This window comes from Salvelinus fontinalis, chromosome 19 (assembly GCF_029448725.1).
Source record: "Salvelinus fontinalis isolate EN_2023a chromosome 19, ASM2944872v1, whole genome shotgun sequence".
Taxonomy (NCBI): Eukaryota; Metazoa; Chordata; class Actinopteri; order Salmoniformes; family Salmonidae; genus Salvelinus; species Salvelinus fontinalis.
The window spans coordinates 51,832,929-51,844,787 of record NC_074683.1 but is presented as its reverse complement, the minus strand read 5'-3'; the positions used below and the strand labels follow the sequence as shown (position 1 = coordinate 51,844,787).

At 48.6% G+C, this 11,859-nt stretch overlaps 1 protein-coding gene across 1 annotated transcript in view; it reads right to left on the bottom strand.

The window, feature by feature from the left end:
• Positions 1-3,434: 3,434 nt before the first annotated feature.
• The window catches only part of LOC129816942 (zinc finger protein 804A-like), a 44,467-nt gene continuing 36,042 nt past the window's right edge, over positions 3,435-11,859 (bottom strand). The window contains exon 3 of the mRNA XM_055871924.1: positions 3,435-11,657. Within this exon, the coding sequence (XP_055727899.1) occupies positions 7,445-11,657 (4,213 nt within the window). The 3' untranslated portion in view covers positions 3,435-7,444. The remainder of the gene's footprint in view (positions 11,658-11,859) is intronic.

The following is an 11,859-nucleotide window of genomic DNA, read 5'->3' as shown; positions in this document are numbered from 1 at the left end:
ACTCACACAGACACGTCTCACATAGACACAACTCACACAGACACATCTCACACAGACACAACTCACACAGACACACATCACACAGACACGTCTCACACAGACACAACTCACACAGACACGTCTCACACAGACACATCTCACACAGATCTCACACAGACACATCTCACACAGACACGTCTCAAACAGACACGTCTCATACAGACACATCTCACACAGACACATCTCACACAGATCTCACACAGACACATCTCACACAGACACAACTCACACAGACACAACTCACACAGACACATCTCACACACAACTCACACAGACACATCTCACACAGACACAACTCACACAGACACATCTCACACAGACACGTCTCACACAGACACATCTCACACAGACACATCTCACACAGACACAACTCACACAGACACAACTCACACAGACACATCTCACACACAACTCACACAGACACATCTCACACAGACACATCTCACACAGACACATCTAACACAGACACAACTCACAAACAACTCACACAGACACATCTCACACAGACACAACTCACACAGACACATCTCACACAGACACAACTGACACAGACACGTCTCACACAGACACATCTCACACAGACACATCTGACACAGACACGTCTCACACAGACACATCTCACACAGACACATCTCACACAGACACATCTAACACAGACACATCTCACACAGACACAACTGACACAGACACGTCTCACACAGACACATCTCACACAGACACATCTGACACAGACACGTCTCACACAGACACATCTCACACAGACACATCTCACACAGACACGTCTCACACAGACACAACTCACACAGACACGTCTCACACAGACACAACTCACACAGACACAACTCACACACACACGTCTCATACAGACACATCTCACACAGATCTCACACAGACACGTCTCACACAGACACATCTCACACAGATCTCACACAGACACGTCTCACACAGACACATCTCACACAGATCTCACACAGACACGTCTCACACAGAACTCACACAGACACATCTCACACAGATCTCACACAGACACGTCTCACACAGACACATCTCACACAGACACATCTCACACAGACACATCTCACACAGACACAACTCACACAGACACAACTCACACAGACACAACTCACACAGACACATCTCACACAGACACAACTCACACAGACACAACTCACACAGACACGTCTCACACAGACACAACTCACACAGACACAACTCACACAGACACAACTCACACAGAAACATCTCACACAGACACATCTCACACAGACACATCTGACACAGACACATCTCACACACACACACATCACACAGACACGTCTCACACAGACACAACTCACACAGACACAACTCACACAGACACAACTCACACAGACACATCTCACACAGACACATCTCACACAGATCTCACACAGACACGTCTCACTCAGACACATCTCACACAAAGAGACTCAAGAAGTAGGAATATGATTTAATTGATTTAATTTTTACTTCTGTTGACACAATTTTAGTAAAAACATAATTGAATGTTGATAATAATTCATCAGGCTACTATAAAAACAGAACTGTATCATACAATATAAATATGTCTAATTTACAACATGTCATTTTTTTTTATTTCTCAGAGCAAGTGGAATTAATTATATAACAGAATGGTAGGACAGTTTTTTCACCCCGGCAACAGCTACGCTCCTTTACGTACTTATCTGGACAGCGAAGCTACTACTTTTAATTTGTCTCCATAGATTAACTGTTTCATATGAAGCGACAGTAGAGAAGGTACTACATTCATACGTATCTGTTTATAAACCGTTTAGATATGACAGTACTTTATGTATCTCGTTCCTCCCACACAGACACATCTCACACAGGTGTCTATAAGTATTTGTACAAAATTCACTTCAAGTGTATTACATTTTTTTGCGTGTCATTTTGTGTCACTTTAATTAAAAGAATAGAACATGTTCTGAAAATGCATTAATTGTTAAGGCTGTCGCTTTCCTCATCCTCGGAAGAGGTGAGGAGAGAAGGATCTTCAGACCAAAATGCGGAGTCAGGGAAATAAGCCATCTTTATTACAAATAACGAAAACTGATGACACGAAAACAAACACTTTCAAAACTTACAAAAATAACAAAACGACGTAGAACGGAACCTGAACATAAACTTACATCGACAAACGTAAACTCACGAACAGGAACGTTACATCGAAACGTACGAACAGCCAAACAGCCCCGATAGTGAATAACATCGAACACAACGAAGACATCACAGGAGACAATCACCCACAAACAAACAGTGAGAATGCCCTACCTAAATATGACTCTTAATTAGAGGCAAACGCAAACCACCTGCCTCTAATCAAGAGCCATACCAGGCAAACCAAAACCAACATAGAAACAGATAACATAGACTGCCCACCCAAAACACATGCCCTGACCATAAACACATAAAAACAACATAAAACAGGTCAGGACTGTTACAGTACCCCCCCCTCAAGGTGCGCACGCCGGGCGCACCAGCACAAAGTCCAGGGGAGGGTCCGGGTGGGCAGTTGACCACGGTGGTGGTTCCGGCTCAGGACGCTGTCCCCATACCACCATAGTCACTCCCCTCTTCTGTCTACCCCTTCTAATGACCACCCTAACACTACCCTCCCCTAAATAAACGGCCAGCACCGGAACAAGGGGCAGCACCGGGACAATGGGCAGCACCGGGACAAGGGGTAGCACCGGGACAAGGGGCAGCACCGGAACAAGGGGCAGCACCAGGATAAGGACCAGCACCGGAATAAGGGGCAGCACCGGGACAAGGGGCAGCACCGGGACAAGGGGCAGCACCGGGACAAGGGGCAGCACCGGGACAAGGGGCAGCACCGGGACAAGGGGCAGCACCGGGACAAGGGGCAACACCGGGACAAGGGGCAACACCGGGACAAGGGGCAGATCCCGGCTGAAGGACTCTGGCAGGTCCTGTTTGGACGGCTCTGGCAGGTCCTGGCTGGACGGCTCTGGCAGGTCCATGCAGGCTGACGGCTCTCGACACTCATGGCAGACTGACGGCTCTCTACGCTCATGGCAGGCTGACGGCTCTCGACGCTCATGGCAGGCTGACGGCTCTCGACGCTCATGGCAGGCTGACGGCTCTCGACGCTCATGGCAGGCTGACGGCTCTCGACGCTCATGGCTCTCTAACGGCTCTGGCTGCTCATGGCTCTCTGACAGCTCTGGCTGCTCATGGCTCTCTGACAGCTCTGGCTGCTCATGGCTCTCTGACGGCTCTGGCAGATCCTGTCTGGTTGGCGGCTCTGGCAGATCCTGTCTGGTTGGCGGCTCTGGCAGATCCTGTCTGGTTGGCGGCTCTGGCAGATCCTGTCTGGTTGGCGGCTCTGGCAGATCCTGTCTGGTTGGCGGCTCTGGCAGATCCTGTCTGGTTGGCGGCTCTGGCAGATCCTGTCTGGCGGGCGGCTCTAGCGGCTCCTGTCTGGCTGACGGCTCTAGCGGCTCCTGTCTGGCGGATGGCTCTGTAGGCTCATGGCAGACGGGCGGCTTTGCAGGCTCATGGCAGACGGGCGGCTTTGCAGGCTCCTGGCAGACGGATGACTCAGATGGCGCTGGGGAGACGGATGGCTCAGATGGCGCTGGGGAGACGGATGGCTCAGATGGCGCTGGGGAGACGGATGGCTCAGATGGCGCTGGTGAGACAGATGGCTCAGATGGCGCTGGTGAGACGGATGGCTCTGGCCGGATACGGCACACTGTAGACCTGGTGCGTGGTGCCGGAACTGGAGGCACCGGGCTAAGGATAAGCACCTTCCTACTAGTGCGGGGAGCAGGAACAGGGCACACTGTATTCTCAAAGCCTACTCTATCCCTGATGCGTGGTACCGGCACTGGTGACACCGGGCTGAGGACAAGCACATCAGGATTAGTAGGGGGAGAAGATACAGTGTGTTTAGGGCTCTGGAGACGCACTGGTAGCTTAGTGCGTGGTGCCGGAACTGGAGGCACCGGGCTAGATACACGCACTACAGGGAGAGTGCGTGGAGGAGGAACAGGGCTCAGGATACGCACTGGTAGCCTAGTGCATAGTGTAGACACTGTAGGTACTAGGCTGGGGCGGGGAGGTAGTGCCGGAAATACCGGACCGTGGAGGCGTACTGGCACTCTTGAGCATTGAACCTGCCCAACCTTACCTGGTTGAATGCTCCCGGTTGCCCGACCAGTGCGGGGAGGTGGAATAACCCGCACCGGCCTATGTAGTCGAACCGGGGAAACCATGCTTAAGGCAGGTGCCATGTATGCCGGCCCGAGGAGACGCACTGGAGACCAGACGCGTTGAGCCGGCCTCATGACACCTGGCTCAATACCCAATCTAGCCCTACCAGTGCGGGGAGGTGGAATAACCCGCACTGGGCTATGCACTCGTACAGGAGACACCGTGCGCTCTACTGCGTAACACGGCGCCTGCCCGTACTCCCGCTCTCCACGGTAAGCCCGGGAAGTGGGCGCAGGTCTCCTACCTGCCCTTGGCCCACTATCTCCTAGCCCCCCCCCAAGAAATTTTTGGGAATTACTTACGGGCTTTTTTGGCTTCCGTGCCAGACGCGTTCCCTCATAGCTCCGGTTCCTCTCTCCGGTAGCCTCCGCTCTCCTCAGTGCCTCCAGCTGTTCCCATGGGAGGCGATCTCTACCAGCTAGGATCTCCTCCCATGTGTAGACACCCTTTCCATCCAAAACATCGTCCCATGTCCATTGCTCCTTTCTCTCCTGTCCCTTACTCCGTTTAGTTTCCCTTTGCCGCTTGGTCTTAGCGTGGTGGGTGATTCTGTTAAGGCTGTCGCTTTCCTCATCCTCGGAAGAGGTGAGGAGAGAAGGATCTTCAGACCAAAATGCGGAGTCAGGGAAATAAGCCATCTTTATTACAAATAACGAAAACTGATGACACGAAAACAAACACTTTCAAAACTTACAAAAATAACAAAACGACGTAGAACGGAACCTGAACATAAACTTACATCGACAAACGTAAACTCACGAACAGGAACGTTACATCGAAACGTACGAACAGCCAAACAGCCCCGATAGTGAATAACATCGAACACAACGAAGACATCACAGGAGACAATCACCCACAAACAAACAGTGAGAATGCCCTACCTAAATATGACTCTTAATTAGAGGCAAACGCAAACCACCTGCCTCTAATCAAGAGCCATACCAGGCAAACCAAAACCAACATAGAAACAGATAACATAGACTGCCCACCCAAAACACATGCCCTGACCATAAACACATAAAAACAACATAAAACAGGTCAGGACTGTTACATTAATGTGGATGCTAACATGATTTTTTTGCTCCCGATTGGCACAGCTGTCCAAGGCACTGCATCTCAGTGCTTAAGGCGTCACTACAGACACCCTGGTTCGATTCCAGGCTGTATCACAACCGGCCGTGATTGGGAGTCCCATAGGGCGGCACACAATTGGCCCAGCGTCGTCCAGATTTGGCCTGTGTAGGCCGTCATTGTGAATAAGAATTTGTTCTTAACAGACTTGCCTTGTTAAATAAAGGTAAAAGAAAATATAAAAATAAACAGATAATTCTATAAATAGATAATAAATCATGAATAATGATGAGGGAGACATGTTTAGGGGTAATGATTTGTGTCACTTTTTTAGTCACCATTATTCATGATTCATTCATGATTCATTCATGATTCATTCATGAATAATTCATGATTGTCCATAATCATGATAGCATACACATTATTAATGTAGTAGTGTTCGGGAAACGTATTCTACTCTCATTTACAGTAAAAGTCAATCCAAAATGACACAATACATTATTGACCATTCATTCTTTTTGACCAAAAAATTTAATACACTTTAAGTGAATTTGTCCAAATACTTAGGACACCTTTCAAATGGAGGGACTAGATATAGTACATCAAATGCATGCCTTTATAACCAGTATCAAAATACCTTCAAATAAAAGGTGACATTCTGTACTGTCGCCTCATATAAACCATTAAAAAAAAATCTCAAATCCAAAATGCTGCGTTTCAGAGCCAAATACTTTTGTTTCAGCTTCACTGTCCAAATAAATATGTAGGAGAGTATATCTACTGTATTACAGCTACATGAAGACCTACGGAGAGGCTTGAAACCACACGGCAACCAGGTTTACATATCAGATCTGTGTTTTTTACGTGATTATAAAGACACTGGGTCATTTTTAAACCAAAGAAAACTAGTTGATTAGACATTTTCTACGCTATCCTGCTTTAGAATCAGAAGGGGTCTCATTTACGTCAAATATAAAGACGTGTAACGGTGAAGTCACCAGACCCGACCACATCAGTTGTGTTTCTTGTTCAGAAACTAAGGAAGAATAGAATAAAATAGAATAAAAATAAGTAAATAAAAATAGTGGACAAATTTAAATAGTGGTCAAATTAATTTAGAGTCAGATGGGTAAATCCTTACAAAGAACATATTTTAGGACATAAAAAAAAAATATATACTTTTGGAATACTGTAGTATCTGGATCAATTCAGGGGTAAATGTTACATGAATGAATTGTCATCGTTTAGGAAAGCAAATGAACGTAGAGGGAACGTCATCGACACACGCTATTACACTAGATACAGCACTTTATTGTGTGTGTTCATGTTTAATTGAACTAGTATTGCATTAAATGCCCAAAGGTAGACTATTGAAGCACATCACTAGCAGAAAAACACAGACGTTAATAATGAATCTGCCTGCGACAGTTTCTACATCGGACTGGTTTTAAATGTGCACACGTCCAAATTCTTTAGTTATGCTTGATTGTCTCTCTAAAGGAAATATTTCTGTCTAATATAGTATGAATGAAAGGCACGTATCACTATCAATACTACAGAAGCCTTTCCATTGATAAAACAGGGTTGGATGTTACATGAAGGACAAAACTACATGAAAAAAGTAACAGCTGGATGTAAATTAAATGTTTTGTTGGAAGCAACAAAAAGAAACATGATTGAATGGGCTGCAGTGGAGATGTGATGTCTTAAAACAAGGGCTGCAGTGGGATGTGTTGTCTTAAAACAAGGGCTATAGTGGGATGTGATGTCTTAAAACATGGGCTGCAGTGGGATGTGTTGTCTTAAAACATGGGCTGCAGTGGAGATGTGTTGTCTTAAAACATGGGCTGCAGTGGGATGTGTTGTCTCAAAACATGGGCTGCAGTGGGATGTGTTGTCTTAAAACATGGGCTGCAGTGGGATGTGTTGTCTCAAAACATGGGCTGCAGTGGGATGTGTTGTCTTAAAACAAGGGCTGCAGTGGGATGTGATGTCTTAAAACATGGGCTGCAGTGGGATGTGATGTATCAAAACATGGGCTGCAGTGGGATGTGTTGTCTTAAAACATGGGCTGCAGTGGAATGATGGTGGGATGTGGGTGTGACTGAAGCATCGAGGGAGGGAACATGGTTGGGCGGGGCATGGCGTGAAACGTCACTGCCATTGGGTGGTGGTGTAAACTGGGCGTTGCCACAACAGAGAGATGCGGCGTTGAGGTAAGAAAGGGAGGCGGTCCAGGGGGACATATATCCACTCCCATAGGCCGGCGGCTGACTGGGACTGGCAGGACCTGGGGGAAGAGAGGGGGCTGGGGATGAGGGGGCAGGAAGGCGGCATGGTGGTAGGCATGGTGGTGCTGGTGGTGCTGGTGGTGCTGGTGGTGCTGGTGGTGCTGGTGGTGCTGGTGGTGGAGGATGGTGATGGACCCGTTAGGCATGGGAGACAGGTGGACGGGGTGGAGCATGGGAGGACAGGAGGGGGACATGGGGACAGGAGACCCAGACAAGACAGGGTTCATCTTTCCTGGGAACACCTGTTGTTGCTGATGGTGATGGAGAACGTGTCTATGGGTCTGGATTTGAACGACACAGTGGTGTTTCTCCATGCCGTCAGACGGGTGCTGCGGATGGAAAGTTGGAGGTCTGTGATTGTGGTAAGGGCTAGCTGGTCTATGATAGGGACTACACGGGCTGCCTGTCATGTTAAGGCCTCCTGGACTCAGGCCCTCCCTGATCCCCCTCTCCTCATGAACCCTAATCCCAGGGTGACACCTCTGTTGGTTGGGGTAGCTCTGGAGACTATGCTGACACGACTTGTCCAGACTCGCATTCTGTATCTGAAACCTCTGTGGAGGGATGAATGGAGGGGTGATCTCTCTCGCACCCGATGGACTGACATGAGCTGCTAATGTCACTGTTTGTCTTCTTATACAATCTTGCCCATTGTTGCCCATTTCTAGACGATGTACCATGATCGGGAAAGAAACGGTGGGAGAGTTTTGGAGACAAATAGTGAAGTTTTTGTTTTCATGAGTAAAACTGATTCTTTCTGGGGGATTTGGGGGATCTTGTACAGGCGCAGGTTGAGAGGGAGAGGAGGAACTGTCTTCTTTCATGCTGGGAACATTGTTCTGGATCTGGAGCCCAGGAGAGCCTCCCATTGACTTACTGCTGTGCTCTACAGCTGGCTGACTCGGGGTACTACATCTGGCCAGTGGACCTTTAATCACAAGGTATTCTACGTCTGTCTTCATTAGATTCTGGACGTTCAGCTTACATCTGTCATCAGACAGTACATCCACAGGAGGTTCTGCCATGTGAACATTGTGACCTACAGGAGCGTCTGAGATGTGAACATTGTGTCCTACAGGAGGGTCTGAGATGTGAACATTGTGTCCTACAGGAGGGTCTGAGATGTGAACATTGTGACCTACAGGAGGTTCTGAGATGTGAACATTGTGTCCTACAGGAGGGTCTGAGATGTGAACATTGTGACCTACAGGAGGTTCTGAGATGTGAACATTGTGCCCTACAGGAAGGTCTGAGATGTGAACATTGTGACCTAGAGGAGGGTCTGAGATGTGAACATTGTGCCCTACAGGAGGGTCTGAGATGTGAACATTGTGCCCTACAGGAGGGTCTGAGATGTGAACATTGTGCCCTACAGGAGGGTCTGAGATGTGAACATTGTGACCTACAGGAGGTTCTGAGATGTGAACATTGTGCCCTACAGGGGGTTCTGAGATGTGAACATTGTGACCTACAGGAGGTTCTAAGATGTGAGGAATATAACTGGCCCCTCTCTGTCTCTTCCTCTGTCTCCCCTCCCCACCACAGGAAACACAGACAGACCAAGAGGACCCCTCCTCACCCATTGAACCATCTGGCCCATTGGGCTCTACCGCTACAGGTGACTGACACTTGGTGCATGGAACCTGATGGTCAAGGCCAAGCTCATCAGCGTCAAGCAAAGATGATGCTGTCCGTTTCCTTCTCAACGATTGACCGATACAATAGTCTTTACCACAGCTCTCTGGTGAAAGGGATTTAGTCGTGCTTGGTTTTTGGGTAATGGTCCCTGGGCTTTGTGGTGACAGATGTGTCATCACCATGGTTATGTTTTGTCTAACATCCCCAGCAGGGTTCTCTGTGCAGGGGTTGTCTTGGCTCCGTGAGCCGTGTCCTGCAGCGTTTCTCTGTTCTGTTGATGGATCGACTGGGTCTGTCCTGCCGTCGCTCCCGAACACCTTTTCAGAATCCGTGGCGCCCTCATCAGAGAGACTGAGGCTGCCCGCTGATCCGTTTACGCTGCCTGCTGTTTCCTGTCTGCTTCTCTCTTTCTCCCTCTCCTCCCTCTTCTCCCTCTCTCTCTCCTCCCCCTCTCTCTCCTCCCTCTCTCTTTTCACCCTCTCTCTCTCCCTGTCCTCCGGGGCAGCGTGGCCACTGTCAGCCGGATTTTGAGCTGATTGCTTTGACTTCTCTAATGGCTGTGAAGTGGGGCCTCTAAATTGGCTATCAAGTCCTTCCCAACACTCTGACTGTCTCTGGAATGTGTTGCATTTCTCCGCATCGCTCTCCACGCCTCCATCCGTCTCCATCTCTCTGTGCCTCTCTTCCTCATATCCTCCTCTCCTCCTTCTTCTTCTCCTCCTCTTCTTCTTCTTGTGGCTCCTGTAATGGCGCCTGTCTCTGAATTTCCATTTCTTGGTGCCTGCTGCTCTCTTGCCAGTCTGATCTTTTGACTGACTACTAGATTTACCACTGCTGTAGACTCTGCTCTGTCTCTTCAGTTGCAAGCTGCAGCTTTCTGTGTCTATGTCACTCATGTGGTGCTCACATATGAGACAATCCTTCCTCTCCACTGTCTCCCTGTCATCTCTGATAGGGATATGATGGTCTGGCCTTGAGTAGGCCTCTTTGTTGTGCTTGTTGTCTATTAGTTCCTCAGAGCAGACAGAGGTTGAGCCGATACACAACGCCTCAGATAACCTCAGCTCCGTCTTACTCTGACTGTCACCAGTACTAACCTTCGCCCTGCTCTGCGACTGCTGCGAGGCCTTAAAGTCAAAATGGAGGGGGTTGCAGCTGTAGGAGAGACAAGGCTCTGTCCTGGTGAAGGTCAGCATTTCTGAAGGCCATTGGAGAACAGTGTATCCATCTTTGCTGAGCACAGAGAAGAACGGCTGACTGGGCTTGGTGAAAGGACACGACTGTGTCTTCACCACCGCCGTAATGTCTTCTCCTTTCTCTCTCGCAGTCCCAGGACACTCGGGGGACTGAGCGGAGGAGGAGCCGATCTCAGGGGGACCATCAGAACTGGCGATGACCTCTGAAAAGGAACTGGCGATGACCTCTGAAAAGGAACTGGCGATGACCTCTGAAAAGGAACTGCTAATGGAGGAGTTTTCTTCCCCCGAGACACTCCTTTTTACTTGATGAACTTGTTGCTGTTTGCTTGTTTCCGGTTCAACCTCTGTCGGTCTGTTTCTCCGAGTTTCCTCAGAGTTCTGTGTATCTAGTACTGTGTCTGGGTCATCTAAGGGAATGTGACAAGGGGATGCAGGTAATTGGGAGACAGAGGACACATAATGTCTGGCGATATCCTCAGAGTTAACCAGGACAGAATACAGATGTGAGACCTGTGGTGGCATGGGGATGTCAGACCTGGACAGTGTATCTGACGACCTCTGGATCCCATCACTAACACTGTTAGGGCTGAGATCACCAGGCTTAGTGCCATTAGTCTCCACACCCGCACGACCCCGTCCTTTCTCCTCTGCAGCGGTTGAAACAGGGATGTTCAACTCAACGAGGGGAATTCTGAGCTTCTGTGTTCCGATACGTTCTTTGGAACCCTCCTCTGTGTTCCGATACGTTCTTTGGAACACTCCTCTGTGTTCCGATACGTTCTTTGGAACCCTCCTCTGTGTTCCGATACGTTCTTTGGAACCCTCCTCTGTGTTCTCGCAGAACACAGCCGCTGCAGATTCCAGCTTCACTGACGCTTTCTTCGGGAAGGAGAACGAGAAGGCGATTTTGTGCCTTTTGTAAGTTTGTTTCTTGGCCTTGCCGTTGTAGGGCCAGTAGAGTGTCTGCTGGGTCTTGCTGTTGGAGGCCAGGCCAGTGCTGGTGCCTGTGGTACGGTTGTGGGTCCCTGTTTCCAGCACTGTGGAGTTGTGGCTCTCTTCTGACAGTCCGTCGGTACAGCTCTCTCTGCAACTGGCGTCCACCGCTACAGTAGTAGACTTGAACTTGGGGCCACTGCCTGGAGCGCTGAAATAGAAAAATAAACATTTGAATGAATATCAGCAAGTAAGTCCGTATATACATGTGCATATTACTACGTTGTTACGTGTAAATCCCTTAAGGATATTAACGCTCATGATTCATGTGGATATATTAAACAAGGACTCATCCCTCGACAACTGAAATCCCTTAAGGATATTAACGCTCATGATTCATGTGGATATATTAA